This window comes from Citrus clementina, unplaced genomic scaffold (genome assembly GCF_000493195.1).
Source record: "Citrus clementina cultivar Clemenules unplaced genomic scaffold, Citrus_clementina_v1.0 scaffold_9, whole genome shotgun sequence".
NCBI lineage: Eukaryota > Viridiplantae > Streptophyta > Magnoliopsida > Sapindales > Rutaceae > Citrus > Citrus x clementina.
The window spans coordinates 10,558,234-10,570,073 of record NW_006261964.1 but is presented as its reverse complement, the minus strand read 5'-3'; the positions used below and the strand labels follow the sequence as shown (position 1 = coordinate 10,570,073).

Genomic DNA, 11,840 nt, shown 5'->3' with positions numbered 1-11,840 from the left:
TTATATTAAAAAATTTAAGAGATTTAAGATCAAGTGTTTGTGCTGGATTTTAGCTTGACAACCCAAACAATAAAAATAAAGGAAAAGAGAATTGATGTTAGAGGTTGCTAACCTATGTCTAGGTGTTCACACGCAAATAGAGGAGGGTAATTGCATTAGGAGAGCATTGATGAAGAGGAAGAGTGAGCTAAAGAGAAAACGAGGCTGCGTGCCACCAAGTTGTTTGGTCAAACAACTCTTGCAACACAAAGTTAGATGATAGCGTTAGGGGTGGTGCCGGCGGTGGCCGGCGACCACACTCCAACACTCAAGTCAAATTATGCAAGACAAAAGGTCGCTCTAATGCCACAAGGGACCTCAAAGCTGTAAACAATGTAAGAAATTTTAGAGAGAGAAGAAGATGATGAGCAAAGTGTGAGATAATGGATTGTTCTTGCAGTTAGAATGAACCTTGAGCTTTGTGGAGTGTGTTTGAGGACCATTTGGTAATTTTGGACATGTGTTGCCTAATTAATGGCTACCCTTCCTCAAGCGAAGGCATTTTGTAATTAGATTAATGGTCCCCAGATGATATGATATTCCTAAGCTTGGGGGGCAAGGAAACCACTAGCCACTCTATTGTCCCCTTGCTTTATGCGCATGGCATTCCCTCCATCTTGTGGTCTTGCTACTCTTTAGACCACTATAAAGGGTAGCTGACATGATGCTTGTTTATTTTCTTAATTGAGAAATCTCTCTTGGTATTGGTTCCTTATATTTAGCCAAAGGTAATGTATTTTTAATTTTACAAATGATGGCTTGCACTGTTCACGTGTGCTCTTAACAACTAAAATTTTTCAGTTAATTATGCTCTTTGAAATCACATGTCTTTTCGAGTTTGCCATTCTCTACAATGAGCTTACCTTTCAGTCCTTCTCTAGCTGTTCACCACTCTATTCAAATTGCCGTGGTTTAAGTTGTTTGACCCCCTTTTTGCCACCTGTCCCTATTGGTCCACATTTGCTTCCACAATTCCCCTAAACATCAAGTGATGTATAGTTATTTATTAAATGATAATTTTTAAATCTTAAAAAATTATTGATTTATCCATTTCATAATTTAATAGATGAATATCACATTACTTGACATAAAACTTATTAAAGCATTACATTAAAAGAACAATATTACCGACATAAAAATCTAAACATTGAAAAATGGCTAATAAATGATATGTCCACTTTTTCCTTGTTAGCTAAAATTAAATTTACCAACTTATCCCTCTAATTAAAATACCTTCAGTAGATTTCTGAATATATATATTATTGTAACATACTTATCTATGTAAAAAAAAATAAAGAAAAGAAATATGCCAATTGTTATTAAAACATTAAACAACTTTAAGAGCTCCATGTGGCTCATTTCTTTCGAATAAGGATAAACATCTGATGGATATTAGTAGAAATAGATTTTCAAGCTAATTTTATGTATTTAGACTAGTTTCAAATTGTAATATGCACATAAAATTTTACAATTTAAAAAAATTATTAAAAATTACATCATCTCACTCTCGAATGTACTTCGACAGCTATAAATTTTATTTAGGGTTGGAGAACAGCAAATGTGGGTCCCCATGTTGTTGATAACAGGCTTAAGCTCCCTTAAAACCCATCCAAACTTGAGCGGACCGAGCTTGGACATGCCTGTCAAAAAGTATAATAAAATATAGGATCTGATTATTTTGGCACGAAATAGATGGAAATGGCTAATGGGCCATGTCGGGCCTGTTGATAGTAGGCTCACTAGGATTCACAAGCCGGCCCGGTATGACACTACCCAATGAGTTTGATGGGTCATGTCATGTGGTGCCCAAATTTACTTTTTTTTTTTTCCCTAGCAAAAGCCAAAAAGTATAACTAAACATGGGTCCAGCTACTCTGTCACGAGGTAACTAGAGATGGTCAATGGTAAGTTAACATTTAATGCGACACTTATAAAATTGTTAACAAAAAGTGGTTAAGCTTTTCTCCTCCAGCGTTGCACTGAAGGCAACATCCTGCAGAGAGGTCAAAATTGTCGAACTTGACTTCACAGAGCACGGGAGATCACAATTCGTATCAATCAAAAGCCTCTTCTTTTATGGAGAAGCTAATAGAATAGGAAATAAAAGAAAGCAATACGAGAAAGAACTGCACCATGATACTAAAACATAAATTCCTAAAAAAATTAAATGAGTGCAAGAATTATCAATTTACAGTTGCTTGACTTGAACAGCTTCACATTCCTGAAGCCTGCGTCTATCTTTGATAAATAGTCTCCGACTGCAAATTATTAAAACACTTTCCGATGAACATAGCGCGGTTTCCTCCAACAAGAGAATGCATATGCAAAGAATGTGAAAGAAGGAATAAATGACATAAGCCGAATAATTTTCATCCCTGTACTTGGCCCGATCTTTACTCTGTTGATTTACCACGGCATCAATGATCACATTGAATACAGGGAGAACAAATACAGAAAGGCAGAACCGATATTTAAAAAAAAAAATTGCTAAAAAGGAAAAAAAAATTAGAACTCCAGCTTTGTTTATCACAGAATGTTCTCAAGGAAGTAATTGCACTTATCGGCCATTAATTTACATGCATATCAGTTTTATATGTAATTCAATGCATCAGCCTTTTTTGGGCCTAACCTCAATTCCTTGTATAATGAGGCTAGTGCCAAATTTATCAAAATCATGTAGGCTACATAACAACGTCCCATCATCTCCATTTTTATTGAAGAACTCACCCATCTCAATCTCCATCCATCCATCCTTTCTGTCTTGAATTAGTTGAAGAGTATTTTTACAAGGCTCTTGGAACAATCTTTGTCTTCCCTTGTCATTGATTCGTTCAATGTAGACCCCAGACACTATACGTGTCCTTTGAATTCCACTTATGGGCTTACCAAACTGGAACACAAGGTAAGCTGCATAGTTGGTTCGGTGGGACAAAATTCTTGTGTCTAACCTTGCGCTGACTTCACAAAACCAAAAATACATCAAGTACACGAGCTCAGCCACCTCAGGAAACCTGCCAATGCATAGATACATGCATGCAGCATACTGTTAGTAAAAGCTCCTCCCCATCACCGGGAGTAGGATTTGAACGCTGAACATGTTTTGTTTCAGTTCAAGAAATTTTACCGACTGAATTACTTGGCTTCCACAAAACTATTGATGAACTAACTGATTGTAATACTAAAGATAAAAGTTAAAATTACCTAGACTCTGGTAGTGAAGTCCATTTCCAACAATTGGGTGTACTTGCCCATTCTATACAAAGGCCTCTTGCCCCAACCATGTAACATTTTTTTCCGTATTCTTTTTCCAGTGCAAAGCTCTGTTGAAGGATATATTATGACCGTCTTTTAGCTAGATTATAATTTTTCAAATTTATATTATGTGGTATGGTTATGCATATACAATTTGGTATGACAAACTTTAAAATAAGATCTTAATTTTTAAGAACCTCATAAGATTAAGAAGTACTATTTAACTATATAAGAAACTTAAAGTCAGCTATGTGTGACTTCAAGGTAGTTAAAGCTAGTAAGTTATTTTTAGATACTATATGGCTCGTTTGGTATGCCGGATTGGATTAGATTGAATCGGATCGGATTGGATAAGATAGGATAATATTGGATTACATATAATACTATGTTGTGCTTGATGCAATATTGGATTGGATTATAAATAATCATATCTTATATTATAATATTACAATTTACAAGTTGTTGTTGTTGTTATTATTATTATTATAAACTAAAATTTTGTATTATTAATTATATAAATCAACCTTAATGATATTAATGAAATATAAATCATAGTTTAAATAATTTTTATTTTTTTAAATATATTTATGATATTTTTATTATTTTTATTCAATAATCTATTATTTTATAAAAATTTATATTTTTGAATATTAATTTAATAATTAATTTATAATGTAAATTTGAAATTATAAAAATATTTAATAATTAAATAAATTAAAATAGAATTTTAATTTAATGTGACATTAATAATGATTTTTAGTATAATTTATTATTTACATTACTAAAATCAATATTTTTTTTATTACATTTATCACATATTACTATAATTTTAATATTTATAAATTATTATGTTTAATTGAGTTATTAATATAATCCAATACTAACTAATCCCATGACCCCTTTGGGATAATTTGTTTTACAAAATTAAGATTAGCTTGTGAGCTCAGGATAACTAAATCCTAATACTCTTGAAGCACCAAACATGAGACTAGGATAAATTTTAAAAAAAGAGTCTAATCCCCGCTTTTAATCCTTCAACCAAACACAGCCTATATATACAATGTACAAGAGAAATTACCAATTTCTCCCATACTATAATCAATATATACTATTTACTCCCCTACTATTTGTATAATAGCAAATAACCCCATAGCAATACAATTTTACATTATCAATTTATTTTCAAATACACTTTTATGGACCAGGCTACGGTGCAACTGTGGTACCGTGCCACAGTTGCACCCAACCTCCCCCCACTTTATTCATATGGATTATACTGGCATTAAATGGTAGGATGCAATTGTATGAAACGACCAATCAAGCTTTTAGTAAAATCAAGATTCTTTGATCATTTCTCAATTTGAACACTGGCGCAAAGTTTCATTTCTAATCAATTAGCAAATTTAGGAGTCATAAGCATAGTCTATAAATTTTGAGGTGACGGAGGAAGTAAGGACTCAAAGCTTACCATGGTACCATTGTTGACGAGGATGGGGTGGTGGCAAAGATGAAAATAAAGATCTTTCTTAGACAAGGAAGTGATCAAAGATGAAGCAGAGACAGAGCTGGAAATGATCAACTTGTAATCGGACGGCAAAAACTTCTCCCACACCACATCCGAATCCGCAGCTGATTTGAATGCAGGAGATACCACTGCTAATCTACAAGCGTCGCGAGGAGTTGTGAGAGAAATTATGTGCAAAATGCACTCTGCTGGCAGAACATTCGTAATATCCATTTCACTTCTTCTCTTTTACACATTGGCTAAGAGGACTCGACTAGCTTACAGAATCTGTAAGGTACAGACTGCAGCATCAGCCGTTTGATGTGGTTGGATGTGGAGTGAGAAACTGAACAATAGAAAATCGGATGGTGGGATGACGGGAGATGTTTGTTACAGAATCTGTACCATAGACAGGTCCTGGCTAAGAAGTGAGTTTTTATAGGAAACTTTCACACGCCTTCTTTTCGAAGTTGTTGGTCGCTTTCTTTCAACTCCTTTTGGAAGTTAAGGGCAAATATTATCCAACTACCTAACACATCAAATAATTGCAACAAGTTTCATAAGTTAATAAATAATTACAACTTCTAGTCAACAATTTTCTTAGTTGAGTTAGGACTGGTTTAGGATTGATTTAGCTGTTAAAATAAGATGTTTTTACTATAGTGACGAAACAAGCTGCTGAATAAAAAAATAACTTAGTATTTAGTAATTATGTTGTTGAGAGTGTTGTAAGTTTTATTTGATAAGTTCTGTTATTAAAGTGATGTTTTATAGTTTTATTTGATAAAGTCTGTTATTAAAGTGTTGTTTTATTGTATAATATAATATGACGGGTAAAAGTCCATTTAGTCTCTATATTTTAAGATTAGTATCTATTTAATCCCTATATTTTTAAAAATATCTCGAAACATCTTTGCCGTTAAAGTATTGATACCCCTACCGTTACTTTTTATTTCTTTTGGCTTATTTTTACAATATTACCATTTTATAATAATTTTTTGTTTGGACATTAATAAAAAAAAATAATTAAATTACCAATTTAACCCTAAAAATAAAAAAAATTATAATAATTTTTAATTGTCAAAAATTATATTGTTACTTTTTATTTTTTTTGGCTCACTTTTACAATATTACCCTTTTATAATAATTTTTTTGTTTGGACATTAACAAAAAGAAAATAATTAAATTACCAATTTAACTCTAAAAAATAAAAAAAATTATATTAATTTTTAATTGTCAAAAATTGTTTGCAAACTACCAAGTGTGCAAATGGTGCTTGCAAAAAAATTAATATAATTTTTTTTATTTTCTAGGGTGAAATTGGTAATTTAATTATTTTCTTTTATTAATGTCCAATCAAAAAAATTATTATAAAAGAGTAATATTATAGAAGTAAGCCAAAAGAAATAAAAAGTAACGGTAGGGGTATCAATACTTTAACGGCAAGGATGTTTCGAGGCATTTTAAAAAATACAGGGACTAAACGGATACTAATATTAAAATATAGGGACTAAATGAACTTTTACCCATAATATGACCGAAATTGATAAAAGTTTTAAATTTTCTGTTATTTTTCTTGATGAATTTTAATAAGTTGTCTAGAATCAATTTTTTATTTTTCCTTTTTAGAACACTAATTTATACAAAGTGAAGAATAAAAAAACTTAACTAGTTAAAAATTTAGTAAACTTCATAACCGTCCATATAAAATATGATAAAATTTATACCACAATATAAAAATTTGATAAAAATAAAAACTAATACATACTATATTCACATTATCAATTTCCTCTAAGTGTGTTACATTAGGGATAATTGATTTCTAATGTAGGGTTATCGTAAAATATGACATAATTTTTTAATAGAATATAAAAAGTAATTGATTTCTAATGTAAGATTATTATTGGAATATAACAAGTTTGTGGTGACTTATTTTATAAGGTGCTTTTGAAAATTGCTACCAAAATAGAAAAGCTTACGGAATAAATAAATATTAAAAGATTTAGCAAACAATTTTTTTTTTTTAAAAAAAAACTTATTAAATGAGTTGCTTTTTGTGTTTAGTCTTAATTCTAAAATAAGACCTTAGTTAGGCCCTCTTTCCTTATCCTTCAAGTCTGGAGTTTAAGTTTTCACGTGGATGTAAGAGTTTATTTAAATTATTCAATAAGATTAAAATTCTCAATTCAATTATTTTTTTTCAAACGACTTTAGTCTCAAACCTTTCTCTTTTTTTTTTTTTTTAACTTTCTATTATTAAGCCCCTATTTTTATTTTTATTTCAATTATATGTTTATTCTTAGATAAAGTACATCACAATGCTCCAATTTTTTTATTCTCCTATTCAATTTCTGCAAATGGAACATATAATGGATACGCTGTTCTACTGTGGATAAAAGATTTTTTTTTTCCAGAATATCAATAACTTGATTTTGTGTCCAGAAGTTGAAAAAAGGTCTTCATTTTAGGAATTTAGTTTTTCTGCAATAAATCATAATAAGATATAAGAAAAGTAATGTCATTGAAGGAAATACTCCAACCCTCAACCAACGCAAGCTTTGAAGTTTGAACCCAAACTTGAACTTATCAACATGAAATGATTTTCTAAAGATGAAGCATAAGCAATATATACAATACAACTCTGATCGTAGAAGTAGTATATTATGCCCATCTAATGATTTTAGAAACATCTTAACATTTGTATACCGTCATTTGCTCTGTTTTACTCAATGGACGAGGTAATAGTAGATCCAGCCATCACTATCAAAGCTATTGGGCATCAATGGTATTGGACTTATATGAGTATTCAGTCTGTCAATGATTTTTAGGCCTAATGTTGCGGACCGCCCAATTCGCTAGCCCAATTGCCCCAATTTCGGGCTAGAGAGCCAACACAAGGCCAAGAGTGCTAGCTTGGCCCAATTCCGGAAGGTTCTAGGCAACTCTAGCACATGTGAACATGTAAATATTCTAGAATACTTTATACAATTCCAGAACATGCAAATAGCTAGGAAATTGTAAAATACTCTAGAGTTTGACCAAGTTTGGCAAAGTTAGGTGAAGTTAGGCAAAGTTAGGCAAAGTTAGGCAAAGTTAGGCAAAGCCTCCCCTATAAATATGGGATGGCATTAAGCATTTGGATCCAACAAGCACTGTAATCTCTCTTTGTGCAATACAAGTTTCTTTGGCTCAATTGCTCTCTTCTCTTGTTCGAGAATCTCTAGGCTTACTTAGCAACATTCGGCAAAGTTGTCTAAGTGCCGCACGGGTTAGCTGCGCAAAACACTCATCCCGTGACAAGTGGTATCAGAGCTAAGGTTTGCACGCACGCAAATTAGCTCACGAAGCAATGGCCAACCCTTCGAACGTAGCACAAGAGGGTGTTGTTGGTGTGGATGTTCCACCGGAACCAAGCCGTGGCCGAGAGGGAGAACGCGCCCAAGGCAAGACTCGCGGCAAGTCTAAGGCCCTATCCGTGGATGCGTTGGAGCCTCGTGTAGGCACTCTCGAAATAGCATTGTCCGCCGCTCAAGATAGCCTCGTGGGATTGGAGGAAAGAGTGGATGGTCTCGAGGGAGAATACGCCGAGTTCACGGTGGCCACAAAAGCTCTCATCCATGAGCAAGCGAACATTCTCCGAGGTGAGTTTCGTTCTTTCCATGATGAGTTGCTCAAACTTCGTAGTTTTGTTCAGGACGAACTACGTGCTGTCCGTGCGGAAGTGGATGAAGTCCGCTCGGATTGGACATGGCACAAGCGCACACTCTCCACAAGTCCAGCTTCCGCAAACTCGAGTGATGCGCGCCGCATTGATGTGCCAAAGCCTGACACCTACGATGGCACACACAATGCCACCATCGTGGACAATTTCCTCTTTGGGCTGGATCAATACTTCGATGCCATGGGTGTCCGAGATGAGGCATCGAAAGTGGGCACTGCACCCACCTATCTTAGAGGCGCTGCACAACTATGGTGGCGTCGCAAGCATGGCGAGATGGGCAAGGGCATTTGCGCCATCGACACTTGGGCCGACTTCAAGCAAGAACTCCGAAAGCAGTTCGCCCCAAGCAATGCGGAGAAGGAAGCGCGAGTGCGCTTACGTCGCCTCAAGCAATCGGGTAGCATTCGGGACTACATCAACGAGTTCACTACCCTCATGTTGGAGATAAGCGACATGTCTGACAAGGATTCACTCTTCTACTTCCAAGATGGCCTCAAGGATTGGGCCAAGACCGAGCTTGATAGGCGTGGTGTTCAAACACTTGACGACGCCATTGCCGTTGCGGAGTCGCTCACCGAATACTCTACCCAATCCAAGGACAAAAAGGCCAACCAAGGCAAAGGTGGGGGAGAGAGTCGCAAGGACAAGGGCAACAACCGCAAAAATTGGGGGCAGAAAAAGCCGCCTAGCAAAAAGAGTTGGCAAGGAAAATCGGAGGGCAAGAAGGAGGCGCCAAAGCCGCGAAGCCCATGCTTCATATGCAATGGTCCTCATTGGGTACGCGACTGTCCGGAGAAGAGGTCGCTTAATGCTCTTGCTGCCCAACTCAAGAGCAACCCCGCAATGTCCACGGAGGAACCCCAACTCAGCATGGGTTCTCTCCAACGCCTCGACGCACTCAATCGCCAACAGCCCGCACTCGTCAAGAAAGGGCTCATGTATGTAAGCGCAAAGGTAAACGGTCAGTCCGTTCGCGCGCTGCTAGACACGGGAGCAACACACAATTTCGGGTCCGTAGACGAGGCCAAGCGCTTAGGCCTCAAGGCCACCAAGGAAGGAGGCACAATGAAGGCTGTGAACTCACCCGCCAAGCCAATTGTGAGAATCGCACAAGGCGTGCACATCACACTTGGTACGTGGAGCGGAAAGCTTGACTTCTCCATCGTGCCCATGGACGACTTCAAGATGGTCCTCGGCATGGAATTCTTCGACCAAGTCCATGCCTTCCCACTGCCCGCTACAAACTCCCTAAGCATCCTCGACGGGAGTAAAGCATGCATGGTACCCACGGAGCGAGGCAAGTCCGAGGAGAAGACACTCTCCGCCATGCAATTCAAAAGGGCTTTCAAGAAGGACCCAAGCTTCTTGGTCTCCATTCGGGAACTAAATGAGGAAGGAAATAGCGGAACGTCGCCAAACCAAGTCCCTCCACGAATTCAAGCCGTCCTCGAAGATTACAAGGATGTGATGCCTCCAGAACTTCCGAAGAAGCTCCCACCTCCGCGAGAGGTAGATCATGCGATTGAACTGGAACAAGGCGCGAAGCCACCAGCCTTGGCACCCTACCGCATGGCGCCACCTGAATTAGAGGAGTTGCGGAGACAACTCAAAGACTTGCTGGATGCAGGCTACATTCGCCCCTCAAAGGCCCCATTCGGTGCACCGGTCCTCTTCCAAAAGAAAAAGGATGGATCGCTGCGGATGTGCATCGACTATAGAGCGCTCAACAAGATCACTATCAAGAACAAGTATCCGATTCCCTTGATTGCGGACTTATTCGACCAGCTTGGCAAAGCGCGGTACTTCACCAAACTTGACTTGCGCTCCGGGTATTATCAAGTGCGCATCGCCAAGGGAGACGAACTGAAGACAGCGTGCACAACAAGGTACGGGTCTTTCGAATTCCTTGTGATGCCTTTTGGCCTTACTAATGCACCCGCCACATTTTGCACACTCATGAACAAGGTACTCCAACCATTCCTCGACCGCTTCGTGGTCGTGTACTTGGACGACATTGTGGTGTATAGCACCACACTCGAGGATCATGCCCAACACTTGCAACAAGTCCTCCAAGTACTTCGAGACAATGAGCTCTTCCTCAAACTAGAGAAGTGCTCGTTTGCCCAACAAGAGGTGGAGTTCCTTGGCCACAAGATTGCGGGCGGGAAGATCATGATGGAGAATGACAAAGTAAAGGCCATCCTCGATTGGGAGCCTCCCTCGAAAGTACCCGAGCTTCGCTCATTCCTTGGGCTGGTGAATTACTACCGCCGCTTCATTAAGGGCTATTCAGCCAGGGCAGCACCCTTGACGGATATGCTCAAGAAAAACGTGGCATTGGTCCGAAGAGTGCCAAGGTGCATTCGAGGAGTTGAAGAAGGCAATTTCGGAGGAACCAGTCCTCGCTCTTCCGGACCACACCAAGCCCTTCGAAGTTCAAACGGATGCCTCAAATTTCGCCATAGGTAGAGTGCTTATGCAAGAAGGTCACCCAATAGCGTTCGAGAGTCGAAAGCTAAATGACACGGAACGCCGCTACACGGTGCAAGAAAAGGAGATGACAGCCATCATCCATTGTCTAAGAGTGTGGCGACATTACTTGCTTGGCTCACACTTCACGATCATGACGGACAACGTGGCGACAAGCTACTTTCAAACTCAAAAGAAGTTGAGTCCGAAGCAAGCACGGTGGCAAGATTTCCTTGCGGAATTCGACTATCGGCTAGAGTACAAACCAGGGAAAGCTAATGTTGTTGCGGATGCTCTAAGCCGCAAGGCAGAATTGGCAACACTTAGCATGAGCCAACCGAAGTCCGACCTTGTCTCACGCATCAAGGAAGGCCTCCAACAAGATCCGCTAGCAAAGGATTTGCTGGAGAAGGTGCTCGAGGGAAAGACAAGGCGGTTTTGGCAAGAGGAAGGCATCCTCCTCACAAAGGGAGATCGGCTGTTCGTGCCAAGGTGGGGAAACTTGCGGAAGGAAGTAATCAAGGAGTGCCACGACTCTAAGTGGGCTGGTCACCCAGGAATCGAGCGCACCACCGCACTAGTTTAAGCCTCGTATTTTTGGCCGCACATGAGGGACGACATCGAGGCATATGTGCGAACTTGTCTTGTGTGCCAACAAGACAAGGTGGATCATCAACTTCCAGCGGGATTGTTAGAGCCGCTACCACTAGCAACAAGGCCATGGGAGAGTGTCTCCATGGACTTCATCACATCGCTGCCTAAGTCCGAAGGTTGTGGTAGCATCATGGTCGTTGTCGACCGATACAGCAAGTATGCTACATTCATTGCCGCACCCGTCGATTGCAAAGCGGACGA

The 11,840-nt window shown here is 38.5% G+C and overlaps 2 protein-coding genes across 2 annotated transcripts; one reads left to right on the top strand and one right to left on the bottom strand.

Moving 5' to 3' along the window:
- Positions 1-2,977: 2,977 nt before the first annotated feature.
- On the bottom strand, positions 2,978-5,095 carry LOC18033129 (F-box protein PP2-B3). The gene is made up of 2 exons (XM_024179708.1): positions 4,760-5,095; positions 2,978-3,050 (listed from the first exon to the last, which is right to left on the bottom strand). The coding sequence occupies exons 1-2, from the start codon at positions 5,027-5,029 to the stop codon at positions 3,042-3,044; spliced, it is 279 nt and encodes a 92-aa protein (XP_024035476.1). The 5' UTR covers positions 5,030-5,095; the 3' UTR covers positions 2,978-3,041.
- A 3,049-nt stretch (positions 5,096-8,144) lies between these two features.
- On the top strand, positions 8,145-10,985 carry LOC112099046. Its single transcript, XM_024186148.1, has one exon. It carries the CDS (start codon positions 8,145-8,147, stop codon positions 10,983-10,985), a length of 2,841 nt encoding a protein of 946 aa, XP_024041916.1.
- The last annotated feature ends 855 nt before the right edge of the window (positions 10,986-11,840 follow it).